Raw genomic sequence first — 15,022 nt, 5'->3', positions numbered from 1 at the left:
GAACCTGTCTGCCATTGTCAACACGCTTGGTTCCCTTGGCAACCAGGTCTCAGGCACTCTAGAGCTGAAGTCTGAAAAGAGGATTGGCTGGTGGAAGGAATGGGGGGAGATGTGTCAATAGCCACACACTCGCGCACGCACACACAAGCACACACACACTTTCTCTTGCCCTGTTGCTCACGCTCATCACTGACTGAGTCGCTGTAACGAAAGCCGGAGAGCAAGCAGCTGCATTCCATTTAACACATAACATAGTGTTTTTACACTCAATGAGGCACACTTATTGCAGACATTTACTCCAAGTGGAATTTGAATTCTCAGTCAGTCAAATCCTTATCCTATCAGGACACAGAGCAACAGCGAAGAGTGCAACCTCCCTCCTTTAGAGCTCTTTGATGCTCTGTTATCACAGGTTCTGCATGGTTTTCTTTGCAGTAGCTAGCAGCAGCTAAATGTGTTGTTTGATGTGGGAGTAGTCCTGGTCACTGTGACAGAGACACCATGCTAAGCCCAGCCTCTCCTGCTGACATGTTGCCACTGCAAACACTTACGATCCCAGGTCTATTTACTGCAGTCACAGCTGGAGCGATGCAGGGAGGGAGGCGCCTGCGGGATCAATGGCAACAGCAAGGGCTTAATTTAGACCGCCAGCCAGGGTTTAATTTAGACCGCCAGCCAGGTCCAGCACATCTACTCTCCATCACTGACCACAAAACACTTTCCACATGCCTCATCTTACCACCTCCCTGCCAAGGGGGAAAATGCATCAATGGCAGTCCCAAAATAAATGGCAGAACAATCCGCAATGTGGCTCTTCCCTTTTGGTTGCGATAGTGTTGCAGCAAGGCTATGTGACAGAGCAGAGCAGAGGATAAGGGTGGATCAGACTGTGCATCTGTTGATTTAGTTTATTTTCTCAGGCATCATCATTAATCATATTATCAGAGGAGAGTATCAGGTCCTGTCTGAACTTTGTCCAACTAAGTCGTTTTTAGACAGGCCTTTAATTCCACTATAGAGCCTGTACTGTACCGACCTACAATTCTGTGGAAAGATGCCATGCTGTCTAGAGACATGCCCACCTAAATCATTGAAGCTCCCTGGCTTACCCTTAAACCCAAGGCCAGTCTCCTCTCACTCTAACCCCCCTGGAAGTGGCCTCCTGGCATGGAAGGTGTGGAGGGTCCTGGGAGAGAGCAGTACACTCTTAGAAAAAAAGGTGCTATCTAGAACCTAAAAGGATTCTTCAGCTGTCCCCATTTGAAGAACGCTTTTTAGTCCCAGGTAGAACCTTTTCCATTGAGATTTATACATGGAACCCAAAAGGGTTCTACCTGGAAACAAGAAGGGTGCTCCAATGGGGACAACCTAAGAACCCTTTTGTAACAATTTTCTCTAAGAGTGAACTAACATCTCTTATGGGGCAGGTCTCTCTCAGCTCCTGCCAATGCTTCTGGCGCAGCACTTCTATTTCTGCTGTAGGGCTCTCTCTCACTGGGACACTAAAATGGGTTAGCTGTCACGTCCAACATTCTTCCTAAATGATTTAATTAGAATCTGGCTCTCGTGCCATGTTTTAATGTTCTTGATTTATTAGTGGGATTCAAGGTTTTCTATAGGCCCCATTGACAAGCCATAGTAGTTATACACCACCAGTCTTCATTATTTAGAAACGACATACTACAATGTTATGTGAAAAGATGCCTGTGTGTGAAATGTTTAACACTCCAGTGGTAGGTGTGACAGATGTCACTATGCTTGCTTAACAGCTTTGCTTCCACAAGTCTGCTACAAACAAACTCTGTTATATAGGAAGCCTCAGTCAAGTCATTGTGGCCCTATTGCACCCTGCACCATCATCTGAGCACCTCTCTGAGTAACGGGAAGTGGTACCGCCCACCGATTCGGACCAGACAGCTCCACTGAAATGAGGCTGCAGGTGCTTGTTGTTTTTGGGTGACAGTGAGTGTATATTTTCAGCCTCCATCGCAGGAGGCTCTGGAACAATATTAAACCACCTCACCATCTCACCGGAATGCCTGTGACTCATCTGACATTTCCGTCTGCCTCTCCCTGCAGCCTCCAGCACGCAAACACACTCTCCTCTCTGTGACTCTATGTGTCCCAAATGGCACCCTATTCCTGATATAGTGCACAACATAAGGAATAGGGTGCCATTAGGGACGTAGCCCCTGTCGCTCTCCCTCAATCTTTTTTCAGTTTTGCCCTCACCCTCTGTCCGAACACTCCTTATTACATCTTACTGCTGGCTTTAATCTCCTTCATTCTATTGGCAGACCACTATTTGCTCTGCTTTCACAATTTGCTCCCCTCCCCACGCATTTCTCCTGTGGTTCTTTGATAAGCACTGACATGTAGCATGAGCTAATATCTGTCTCCTACACCTTGTCCTGTCCTGTGAAATATGACATGCCAATATAGAAAGAGGAACAATGTGTGACTAGCTGTCTACTCCCTGTGTATGTCCCAAATTGCACCATATTCCCTATATAGGGCAATACTTTTGACCAGGGCCCATAGGAAATAGAGCGTCATATGGAACGTACAAAGCTTTTCGGTTTTTCTTTGCCCTCCTGCCCATCCGGCCAGGCAGCCAGCTCTATATCACCAGTGTTGTGTTGTATTGTGGCTGCACAGCCAGGTAGACAGCTCTATATCACCAGTGTTGTGTTGTATTGTGGCTGCACAGCCAGGCAGCCAGCTCTATATCACCAGTGTTGTGTTGTATTGTGGCTGCACAGCCAGGTAGACAGACCACTGTTTCTTTGCCCTCCTGCCCATCCGGCCAGGCAGCCAGCTCTATATCACCAGTGTTGTGTTGTATTGTGGCTGCACAGCCAGGTAGACAGACCACTGTTTCTTTGCCCTCCTGCCCATCCGGCCAGGCAGCCAGCTCTATATCACCAGTGTTGTGTTGTATTGTGGCTGCACAGCCAGGTAGACAGACCACTGTTTCTTTGCCCTCCTGCCCATCCGGCCAGGCAGCCAGCTCTATATCACCAGTGTTGTGTTGTATTGTGGCTGCACAGCCAGGTAGACAGACCACTGTTTCTTTGCCCTCCTGCCCATCCGGCCAGGCAGCCAGCTCTATATCACCAGTGTTGTGTTGTATTGTGGCTGCACAGCCAGGTAGACAGACCACTGTTTCTTTGCCCTCCTGCCCATCCGGCCAGGCAGCCAGCTCTATATCACCAGTGTTGTGTTGTATTGTGGCTGCACAGCCAGGTAGACAGACCACTGTTTCTTTGCCCTCCTGCCCATCCGGCCAGGCAGCCAGCTCTATATCACCAGTGTTGTGTTGTATTGTGGCTGCACAGCCAGGTAGACAGACCACTGTTTCTTTGCCCTCCTGCCCATCCGGCCAGGCAGCCAGCTCTATATCACCAGTGTTGTGTTGTATTGTGGCTGCACAGCCAGGTAGACAGACCACTGTTTCTTTGCCCTCCTGCCCATCCGGCCAGGCAGCCAGCTCTATATCACCAGTGTTGTGTTGTATTGTGGCTGCACAGCCAGGTAGACAGACCACTGTTTCTTTGCCCTCCTGCCCATCCGGCCAGGCAGCCAGCTCTATATCACCAGTGTTGTGTTGTATTGTGGCTGCACAGCCAGGTAGACAGACCACTGTTTCTTTGCCCTCCTGCCCATCCGGCCAGGCAGCCAGCTCTATATCACCAGTGTTGTGTTGTATTGTGGCTGCACAGCCAGGCAGCCAGCTCTATATCACCAGTGTTGTGTTGTATTGTGGCTGCACAGCCAGGCAGCCAGCTCTATATCACCAGTGTTGTGTTGTATTGTGGCTGCACAGCCAGGCAGCCAGCTCTATATCACCAGTGTTGTGTTGTATTGTGGCTGCACAGCCAGGCAGCCAGCTCTATATCACCAGTGTTGTGTTGTATTGTGGCTGCACAGCCAGGCAGCCAGCTCTATATCACCAGTGTTGTGTTGTATTGTGGCTGCACAGCCAGGCAGCCAGCTCTATATCACCAGTGTTGTGTTGTATTGTGGCTGCACAGCCAGGCAGCCAGCTCTATATCACCAGTGTTGTGTTGTATTGTGGCTGCACAGCCAGGCAGCCAGCTCTATATCACCAGTGTTGTGTTGTATTGTGGCTGCACAGCCAGGCAGCCAGCTCTATATCACCAGTGTTGTGTTGTATTGTGGCTGCACAGCCAGGTAGACAGACCACTGTTTCTTTCACAGTTGATTGAGTTTGGTGATTATCATCATGGAACGTAATTAGGAATGACTCAGAGCGGGGACCATGCTTGGGTTTATGGGTAGAAAAATACCCCCCTCAGGATCTCTTCAAATAACATTGACTTTGTTTGTATCCCAAATGGCACCCTATTCCCTACATAGTGCACTATTTCACCAATAGGACTCTGGTCAAAAGTAGTGCACTTTATTTGAATTACGGTGCCACATGGGATGCAGACTTTGGCATGCAGCAGCCCTGATAATGGCTGTGTATGGATGTAGTGAAGACAATGTATATCACAGTGGCTTTATGGAAAGCTCTACTGGGGCAGCTGTTCTGCCTGGTCTCAGAGCTGTGTCATGTACGGTCATCTCACCCAGCCAGCAGACTGCCTCAACACAGCTCACAGCTTGGGCTGCCTCCGTCTGCTCTGCTCTACAAGGAAATCAAAGAGATTACTCACAGGATAGGGACAAGTGTATTATTAAACACATTGCCCTATCAACAGGCTTATGTAGTCCAGTCTTTGTGAAATAAATGTACCTCATTGTTTGCATTTTGTTTGTGTTTGTTGTTACATTTCCTGAATCACATAATTCAAATGTAATGTGAAGAATGCAAGGATACCCAAAGGCAGAAAAAGTTCAACCGGTACACTGTAGTGCATGGAATTCTCCATCCTGTGTTCTATCTCTGAGCCTTTCGTTCAGTCTCCTAATGAGACAAGCCAGACCTTCACAGGGGCTTGGTAACTGGCCAACAGCATTTATAGAACTGGGATGTCTAGTGTTGTGTCAGTCCCAAATGGCACCTGATTCCTAATGTAGTGCAGTACTTTTGATCAGGGCCCATAGGGCTCTGTATAGGGAATAGGGTGCCATTTGGGCCCCATAATAGACATTCCAGATCTGATTCCTGCTAAAGGTATCAGGTTTTCATCTGACCTTTTCTCTCTTTGTTTTCTTTGCCTCCTTTAAACTCTGACCATGAGGGCTGCTGGCTGTTCTAACAAACAACAAACACTGGCATTGTGTCTTGGTTCAGAACATTTCAAGTTCAAGTATGCTTCCTTGCAGTTCTATTAGTAGACATCGGTCAACTATGACAGCCATGCTCTTTGTGACCCTGCATGGCAGAACATTTTATTGCTTTCTGTTGCCCTTACGCATGGCCCTACTTTGACCCATGGCAGAACATTTTATTGCTTTCTGTTGCCCTTACGCATGGCCCTACTTTGACCCATGGCAGAACATTTTATTGCTTTCTGTTGCCCTTACGCATGGCCCTACTTTGACCCATGGCTGTGACATTTTTGAAGCGATGCAGATGTTCATGTCTATGTTTTCAAAGAGCTGCCTTTTGGAGAGATGTTCCCTGTAGGTGAAGTTCTGTAGAATACCTAGTAGCAAGTCAGATTTCACCATAATTTCATGAAAAACAAATGATGGTACTAACCTATTGTACCCTACCCACAGCTACTTTTACTGCGTTGTTCAGAGGGGAGGCGCTTCAATATACCACCTAGGTTCTTGCTTCAGTACCGAATGTTTTCCTGCGCGACACTGTTGCTGCGCGAACGTTGGAGAGCTGTCTGGAAACATTTCATTCGCATGGAGTTCTCTCTCTGCTGACTTTGACATTTTAGTGATATTGTTACATACTTATTCTTTAATATTGTATTTTATTTCCCACAAGACTACGACTGTGCGAATTATCTGCTTTACCTAATGTTCAGAGTTTGAATCATCTGCAACCGCATGCCTGGAATCGTGCGTTAGCAACTCGCTTGGAAAATCATCGACTCAGGCAAAGTAAAGTGGTTTGGTAAGTTGGTTTTATCCTCTACTGTATGTAGCCTATAGATAAAATATCTAGATTTAGTTTTATTCTTGTGATGATAATATTTTGTGTAAAACTCACATATTATGCAAAGTATAGCCTATGCATGTCTTTCTGAATGATTTTCTACAATATCTTATAGTAGGCAGAGAAGGTAGGATATACTGCTGGCCAAAGAGTGACAGTAGCCTATCAGTCAAGAGACCAAAACATGTCTAGCCTATATCGCTCTATATATATTCACAATTGGTTTGCATAATTCGTAGTTATTTTATCATACCCTGCTCATTTGGTGTGTGATCCCGATGGGATAAAGCTAAAAGGGGAATAATGTGTTTGCCCTACAATCAAATAGACTACCATGTGATTTACAAGACCTTACAGAAATCACAAGTCCTTGTATTCTTGTAGTCTACTGGAATTATGTTCAACACATGGCATACACGCACACCTATTCACTTTGTACACACAAACACACAAACACACTGTAACAGGTTGAGGTTCCCACTCTCGTATCTATGAAAGTAGCAGGGATGAAAAGGAGACGACTACTCAATAAACAACAACATGTATCTCCAACCTCTTTTTTAGTACTGTACAATGCCATGGTCTGATCATCACAGGTAATGCTATACCTGTAACATAAAAATTGTTGTAGACTGTACAACCCACACTCAGCCAGCTGGCCATAGGGCAGCAACAAATGCTCTCCATGTTAGTAAATGCATTATAAATACAGTGATACCTATCATATAATTTATACTGTCTATTCTGCCACAACAACCAATGAATGTGTTCAGTCTTTGTGTCTGTATAGACTAGAGCGAGAGAGATCAAATTACATACATTGAACAAATCAAACCATTCAAACAGGATATTCTCAAACAATAAAACATAGCCTTATCTTATGGTCACTCCTCCACAATGTTCTATCATTAAATTAGCTGGTGCTACAGGTGGCTTGGGTCCACTTCTCTAGCTGAGAGACAGGGACTTTAAAAAGTGGGCGGCGGGACTGTGTAGAGGGTTACATGGCAGCTTCCACAGACAGGAGACAAATTGGTGGTGTGAATGAGCAGCGCCCAGTCGCCGGTGTCACAGGGAGGTGGTACTCTGCTCAGACAGATGTCAAGACAGCCTAACCCTGGTCTCGTGTGAGGTGTCATCCCTAATATACTGGAAAACATACCAGACCAGATTCTCATCTAGCACTTCAAGTTAGGCTGAAGAGGTTCACTAATCTATGAATGACCCTGTAAAACAACCCATTTCACATCACCTATCTGGTGTACGGTGCGTTCGGAAAATATTCAGACCTCTTGACTTTTTCCACATTTTGTTACGTTACAGCCTGATTCTAAAATGGATTAAATTCATGTTTTTCCTCGTCAGTCTACACACAATAATCTATAATGACACAGCGAAAACAGGTTATATATTTACATAAGTATTCAGACCATTTGCTATGAGACTCGAAATTGAGCTCAGGTGCATTCTGTTTCCATTGATCATCCTTGAGATGTTTCTACAACTTGATTGGAGTCCATCTGTGGTACATTCAATTGTTTGAACATGATTTGGAAAGGCAAACAACTGTCTATATATTGTCTGACAGTTGACAGTGCATGTCAGAGCAAAAACCAAGCCATGAGGTTGAAGGAATTGTCCGTAGAGGTCCGAGACACTACTGTGTCAACGCACAGATCTGGGGAAGGGTACCAAAAAATGTCTGCAGCATTGAAGGTCCTGAAGAACACAGCGGCCTCCAGCATTCTTAAATGGAAGAAGTTTGGAACCACTTAGACTCTTCCTAGAGCTGGCTGCCTGGCCAAACTGAGCAATTGGGGGAGAAGGGCCTTGGTCAGGGAGGTGACCAAGAATCCGATGGTCACTCTGACAGAGCTCCAGAGTTCCTCTGTGGAGATGGGAGAACCTTCCAGAAGGACAACCATCTCTGCAGTTCTCCACCAATCAGGCCCTTCATGGTAGAGTGGCCAGACGGAAGCCACTCCTCAGTAAAAGGCACATGACAGCCCGCTTGGAGTTTGACAAAAAGGCACCTAAAGGACTCTCAGACCATAAGAAACAAGATTCTCTGGTCTAAAGTAACCAAGATTGAATGTTTTTCAGCGGCAGGGACTGAGAGTCTAGTCAGGATCGAGGGAAAGATGACCGGTGCAAAGTACAGAGAGATCCTTGATGAAAACCTGCTCCAGAGCACTCAGAACCTCAGACTGGGCCGAAGGTTCACCTTCCAACAGGACAACGACCCTGAGCACATAGCCAAGACAATGCAAGAGTGGCTTCAGGACAAGTCTCTGAATGTCCTTGAGTGACCCAGCCAGAGCCCGGACTTGGAGAGACTTGAAATTAGTTGTGCAGCGACGCTCCCCATCCAACCTGACAGAGCTTGAGAGTATCTGCAGAGAAGAATGGGAGAAACTCCCCTAATACAGGTGTGCCAAGCTTGTAGCGTCATACCCAAGACGACTCAAGGCTGTAATCGCTGCCAAAGATGCTTCAACAAAGTACTGAGTAAAGGGTCTGAATACTTATGTAAATTTAATATTTTAGTTTTGTATTTTTTATCAATTTAATTTAATCCATTTTAGAATTAGGCTGTAACGTAACAAAATGTGGAAAAAGTAAATGGGTCTAAATACTTTCCGGATGCACTGTATGTGACAATACATAACCCCCCCCCCCAAAAAAAACGTATAGATGCAGAGACCTTTATTGTACATAGAAGGCTCTGGGTAGGTGTACAGTTCCTCACAGCTCCCATTTAGCGATAGTGTTCTAGAATAAAGAGTCATTCTGTGGGAACACTGTCTATGAGGGTGAACTAATATGAATTGTATTGTGAGAGAACAGTACACTACTGCTTACTTCCCTCTCTGTTACAGTCAGACAGCCACTTGTTGATTCAGGAATTTTCGGTGTTTTCAAACATGTCTTGACTGGCGGGTGTGAGTGTCAATGAGCTGCTAAGCCAGCTGCACATGCCCAGTTCAGATCTGATTTCGAAGGTCCACATTTGGTGTGGGAGAAGAGCCAATTTATGAGGCTCCAGTTTTTCTGCAACGTGGCTCACATTTCCCATTTGTGCTATAGGAGGTGGAACCGGACCAGAATCTCGCCATGCAGAGAGAGCGATTCGAGATGTGCATCAGAGAATCTGTGATGGGCCCTGTGTTGACATGCCCTGAAACGAACACTGAGTGATGGGCTGTGTGTTTGCAATGCAGATGTAGGAGAATGCATTTCTGCCGTGCCGAGTAGAGCCAAGCACCAGCCACATGGCAGGCCTCATGTGTGGTGAGAACGTGCATGATGTGCCTTGAAGGCAGATCGACAGATGGATATTAGTGTTAACCCTGTGGAAGGTGCTAACCACATTTATAAGGGTCCTGTAAATGTGTCTCAAGCTGCTCCCTCTATCAGCTTCATTTTACATATTTATTTTGGAGAATTAAACCACAGAGGAAATTCGATTGACAGAGAGCCATCTCTTTGCCAGCAGACAGTAGGTTCATCTCGATGATATCCCCTGCATAGCCTCCTTCCCTCCTCCTCTTCTCTACTCCCTGCCTCCTCAGCCCCTCTGCCCAGGCCAAGTCGGATATAAATAGCCATGTGGATGGAGGGAGCGAATGTCAGCAAAGCCAGGCAGTGGTTTTGTGCTTTGCTCCTGTTTCATTCCCTCCAAAAATCTGAGGGGGCACAACGTATGTGAGCAGGGCTAGGGGGTGGTAGGATCATTTATTATTTTCAGACACCTGAAACAGCCTTTTCCTGCAATCTAGAGCCATAATCATTATGCCTAATTCTATGTCAAAATTAAGTATATGTTTCTGCTTATCTAAGCATACTTCTTGAGCTGTGTATCCTCCTGACTGGTGGTTATTTTAAATAAACTAAATATGCTTCTCTGCATCTTTGCTCAAATCTGGAAAGAGATTTAAAGGAATGTGAGTCTTATTCAGTACATTTAGTAATTTAGTAAAAGTCTACCAACTTTGCCCACAGGCATGCCCGGTAACTTGATTGATAACCTGAAAGGTTGGGAGATTTGGAACCTATCTGGGCTAGCTAAAGCCAACTTCATAAAATTGCTAGGTAGTATTACAGAGAAACATAAAATAAAATAGAAAACTGGACAGATCTGAGGGGACAACTGCCCCTGTGCCCCCTATGGGCATGACACCTCTGGTACAGTATATCCTGTTCCCTTTCTCCCATTAAATGTAATTTTTAATCAGTCACTATCTGTATATACACAGTCAGACTGCTGCTAGTGTTGCTGTCACTGCAGGTATTTTTGGTTTATCACCAACGGCAACTGTGAGAAAGATTGTGGAGTCAGCTGCACCTAAGTGTTCCATGGCAACCACTGCATGTGTGAGCAGGCAAGATGCACACCAGAGTGAAATGTAGCTCGGGAACAAGGGATTCCGTGGCAGGGCTGAGAGGATACATTTCTTTGAAGTTAGCATCGGAGGGGAATAGGATAGCAGGATTTGTATCAGTGCTGGGGAAGGAGGGAGGGCAGGGAATAAGGGAGATAGACAACTTGCTCAAACTGGGCCATTGATGGGAATGCAGCCTCAGCCCTCAGTGAATGGCATTCCTGTGACTGCCATTAAAACGAAGCTCTCTGGTAGAAAGCAGGCGCTATCTGTCCTGGTTAGTGGCATTATGATATGTGTGTGTCATACAGAGAGTCTCAGAGAACAACCACATTGAGGTAGAGGGTGACATGGGGTGTGCAGGTGTTTTCAGCACAGACGGCAGATTGAATTCATATTTCATGTGTTTGATTTGATCTGTGTGGCTTGTTAACCAGACTGTGGCAGAGAGGGAGAGAGAGCTCCCCCGGTTAGTGTGCAAGGTGTGGATGGGATGACGCACGACGAGTGCAACGGTGTGTAAGGTAGTGCCTTAAACTCTGTGATCCCCCCCCAGATAACTAACTTCAATTTAAATGCAGATGGATGAAGGGTCCTTCTCATCAGAGACTGGAGCGATTTGATCTGTATGCAGGAGCTGTGGAGGAGCTGGTAGTGTGTATCTGCCTCCAGAGGACCAATGTCCATATGGTAGAGGGAGGCAGGGGGAGAGAGAGACAGGGAGAGGCTGAGAGAAACAAAAGGGGACAGGGTGAGTCAGAAAGGCAAAGTGAGGAAGAGGGAGACGGGGAGGGACAGCAGGAGTGACGCATTACTCAGAATGGAAGACAGTAGCTTCAGTAACAGTTCTTACTGTGCAGGGGAACAGTGCTGTCTTTCTCTGGAGCTCCAGTGCAGTGAAGGGAGAGAGTCACATTGAGCAGGTTGGCACATTTCAAACAACTGTTCTGGTCCCACTTACTGGAAGCCACTGTGTGACCTGTTACAGGAAAACGTCCCCCGCCCAGTGTATTTGAATTGTTTTTGTGTTGTTCAATTTGTTCTTATTAGCCTCTTCTATGCTGTGATGTGGCATCTGGCTCTCTGGCTCTCCTCCATAGATGCCTTAGAGGCATTTTACAGCCACTGAGCCACCACAATACCTTCCCTGAGGGGGTAAATAGACCCTGCCTGGTACTGGCACTGCGGGCCACACACACATCTCTCTCTCTTGGCGAGGGATGACTTGTGGTAACATTTGCCAGACACAGAACTTTTCTGTCACAGCACAATGTCATCCAAAAAGATCCTAATACCTAATTTGATGAGTCATTGCAAATAGCTTTAATGGCACCCTGCTGATGTAGTTGTATAGGTAACTGCCAAAATAAAGGAAACACTTGAGTAAATGAGGGATACAAAGTATATTGAAAGCGGGTGCTTCCACACAGGTGTGGTTTCAGAGTTATTAAAGCAATTAACATCCCATCATGCTTAGGGTCATGTATAAAAATACTGGGCAGGCCATTATATTGGCTACCATTGCTATGCCCCTGTAGGATGAAAAAAAAAGATCCTAATACCAAAAAGATCCTGCCTCCATCAGCAGGGCACAAGTGGTCACTGAATGGTTTGATGAGCATGAAAATGATGTAAACCGTATGCCGTGGCCATCTGTCACCAGATCTCAACCCAATTGAACACTTATGGGAGATTCTGGAGCGGCGCCTGAGACAGCGTTTTTCCACCACTAACAAAACACCAAATTATAGAATTTCTCATGTAAGAATAGTGACAAGTCCCAGACACTTGTAGAAATTATGCCAAGGTGCATGGAAGCGGTTCTGGCTCAGCTCCCTATTAAAACACTTTATGTTGGGGTTTTCTTTATTTTGACACTTACCTGTATGTTTGCCAGTCTGAGAGTGGTCATCACAAATTGAATAAAAACAAATTAAAAAAATGGGAAAAACTGTTGCCCATTTTGGTCTGAAATTGGGATGTGTGCCTTTGTTGTTTTAGGTGAATCTCCTGCTGTCTGGTTCTGCTGTTCCAACATGACCTCAGGCTACTGAAGACCTTCCTGTTATTCCTCCTGCTCTCTCTGTATCACTCCTAGCACTCTATTCTCCAATGGGTTCCCGCAGTCAAGGTGGCTTTTTCCACCATCACCACCACCACAGCTCGGTGGTGCCTACGGCCGTGCCCAGGCTTCTCACAGAGAACGGCAGTCTGCTAGGGGGCATTGCCCAGATCACCCCTAACCTCTTCCTGAGCCGGGGGAACGTGGCGTCTAACCGCAGCCTGCTGCTGTCCAAGGGCATCACCTGCGTGGTCAACGCCACTATCGAGCTGCCCAACTTCAACTGGCCCCACGTGGAGTATGTGAAGGTGCCCCTGGCGGACATGCCCCACTCTCCCCTCTCCCTGTACTTCGACAGCATAGCTGATAAGATCCACAGTGTTGGGAGAAAGCGGGGAGCCGTGCTAGTGCACTGTGCTGCAGGGGTGAGCCGCTCAGCCTCCCTGTGCCTGGCCTACCTGATGAAGTACCACCGCGTGTCTCTGGCCGAGGCCCACGCTTGGGTCAAGGCCCGCCGGCCAGTCATCCGGCCCAATGGGGGCTTCTGGCGTCAGCTCATCGACTACGAAAGGAAGCTGTTTGGCAGGAACTCTGTGAAAATGGTGCAGACGCCCTACGGGGTGATACCTGACGTCTACGAGCGGGAGCGCAGGAATCTGGCACCCTACTGGGGCCTGTAGAGGAGGGCTGGGGCCTGTAGAGGAGGGCTGGGGCCTCGCCAAGGGGGGAGGGAAGGAGACGGAAAGGAGAGTGTCCTCCAGGACTGCCGGTTCATGCATGTTCCCCCAGCCAGAGATGCAGAGTGAGATGAAGCGTGTGACTGTCTGTCTATGTGAAGCTTAATTAATGAATGCATTGGGATGGAGGGAGTCTTAGTAATCAGACACTACACTGCAGACTGGTTACTGGTGGGTGATGCTACACTACACTGCATCAACCCCCGTCTGTCTGTCTCTGAGAGGAAGCAAGGCCACCTCAAGTCTGGAATCCTCAGGACCAAAGGAGTAACAGAACCACGGCCAAGCCAGACCCCAGATCAGCTGACATGGCCAGACCCAGACTGTGACTTTGGAGTCTAGCTTAACGCCCCAGACTCCAAAAAACAGGAGCATTCTGGGTAGGTGTAGGCGGTGCTTTAGACTCAGCAATTTTGACAGGCAGTGGTGTGACTCACTGAAGTCCTTCCCCGACGTAACGTCATGTGATGGTATTGTGCCAGTTTTGCTGTTGTCTTTAATGTGAGAACTAGCAGCAGTCCTGCTCTGTTTTGTTTGACAAATTGAATTATGTTCTTGAGAGAGAACTGAAATCAAGAAAAGATATGGTGCACAATGAATATTTAAAGCTGTTAGTGTATACACATTTTAATCAAGACAACATCTAAGGCTGTTAGTGTATACACTTAAAAGTCCCTACTTACTATGGGGATGATTGTGCAGAATATACTGTATTGGTACTAATATTGTACAATATTATGCTATTTTAGAATGTCACCACCCTCTGTTAAGGGGCTTGGGAGAATCACAGTTTCCATTTCCCTATTTTTGCCTCATATTGATGTTTAAGTGAAATGAGGTACAAGGAAGAACACAGCCAGACAGTCCTGTGCTTAACTGGTGTACTGTCATTGATAAACCTTCCTATTTTTGTGGTTTGGAAGAATGCTATACCTTACACACGAAAAGCTTTTAAATAAAATGTTAATATTACTGTAGCAAGTGAACAATGCCCTTGTCACAGGTGTAAGCAGAAAGCCAAGCTTACATGAATTTAGTGCTCTATTCAATCTATCGCTGAAGCGTTACAGATTGTGCAATAGAAATGTAAGGTAATTTTCGACTGAGCCAACACATGCAGCATTTACCGTGAATGCAGTCTCCACTAACGCTGGAACATTGCCCTAAAATTTGTATCACGCTGTAACGCTAAACTTCCGGGATATGGATTGAATAGAGCCCTTAGTTTCATAACCTAAGGCAATGAATGATTAACAAGCTAATGTAACGGGTTAGCTCATGCAACTGTTTGTGTTTGAAATGAATAATACAATAAATTACTGATATGCATTATTGTCAGTTTATACTTTGCCCTGTAAATATGGAATAGTACTGAAGCAGAGTAACATAATGGATCCAGATACAGTGTGACTACACTAGCGTATATACAAAAGAAAATCTATACACTGAGTATATCAAACATAAACACCTCCACAAACCGGTACATGTGGCTGGCACCTACTACCATACGCCGTTCATGAGGCACTTAAATCTTTTGTTTTGCCCATTCACTCTCTGAATGGCACACAAACACAATTCATGTCTCAATTGTCTCAAGGCTCTCTCCTCCTGGATTTAACAAGTGACATCAATAAGGGATCATAGCTTTCACCTGGTCAGTCTATGTCATGGAATGCGCTGGTCTTCTTAATGTTTTGTATTCTCAGTATATATGGAACGTTTAGAAATGGTAAGACTTTTATGGGGGATTTTCAAG

At 46.0% G+C, this 15,022-nt stretch overlaps 1 protein-coding gene across 2 annotated transcripts; it reads left to right on the top strand.

Annotated features, from left to right (window-relative positions):
- Window positions 1–5,578: 5,578 nt before the first annotated feature.
- On the top strand, window positions 5,579–14,595 carry LOC139548786 (dual specificity protein phosphatase 14-like). Of its 2 annotated transcripts, XM_071358639.1 has the most exons (3): window positions 5,620–6,043; window positions 9,173–9,376; window positions 12,469–14,595. In XM_071358639.1, the coding sequence occupies exon 3, from the start codon at window positions 12,580–12,582 to the stop codon at window positions 13,207–13,209; it is 630 nt and encodes a 209-aa protein (XP_071214740.1). In that variant the 5' UTR covers window positions 5,620–6,043; window positions 9,173–9,376; window positions 12,469–12,579; the 3' UTR covers window positions 13,210–14,595. The 2 variants fall into 2 exon arrangements, with proteins under 2 accessions (XP_071214739.1, XP_071214740.1); XM_071358638.1 differs by lacking the exon at window positions 9,173–9,376 and having other exon boundaries at window positions 5,579–6,043.
- Window positions 14,596–15,022: the final 427 nt, after the last annotated feature.

Source organism: Salvelinus alpinus, chromosome 22, assembly GCF_045679555.1.
Source record: "Salvelinus alpinus chromosome 22, SLU_Salpinus.1, whole genome shotgun sequence".
NCBI classification, from domain to species: domain Eukaryota; kingdom Metazoa; phylum Chordata; class Actinopteri; order Salmoniformes; family Salmonidae; genus Salvelinus; species Salvelinus alpinus.
This window is presented reverse-complemented; position numbering and strand designations above follow the sequence as displayed.

Coding starts and splice junctions, on each gene's coding strand:
- LOC139548786 (XM_071358638.1), top strand. CDS start 12,580: ATGGGTTCCCGCAGTCAAGGTGGCTTTTTCCACCATCACCACCACCAC.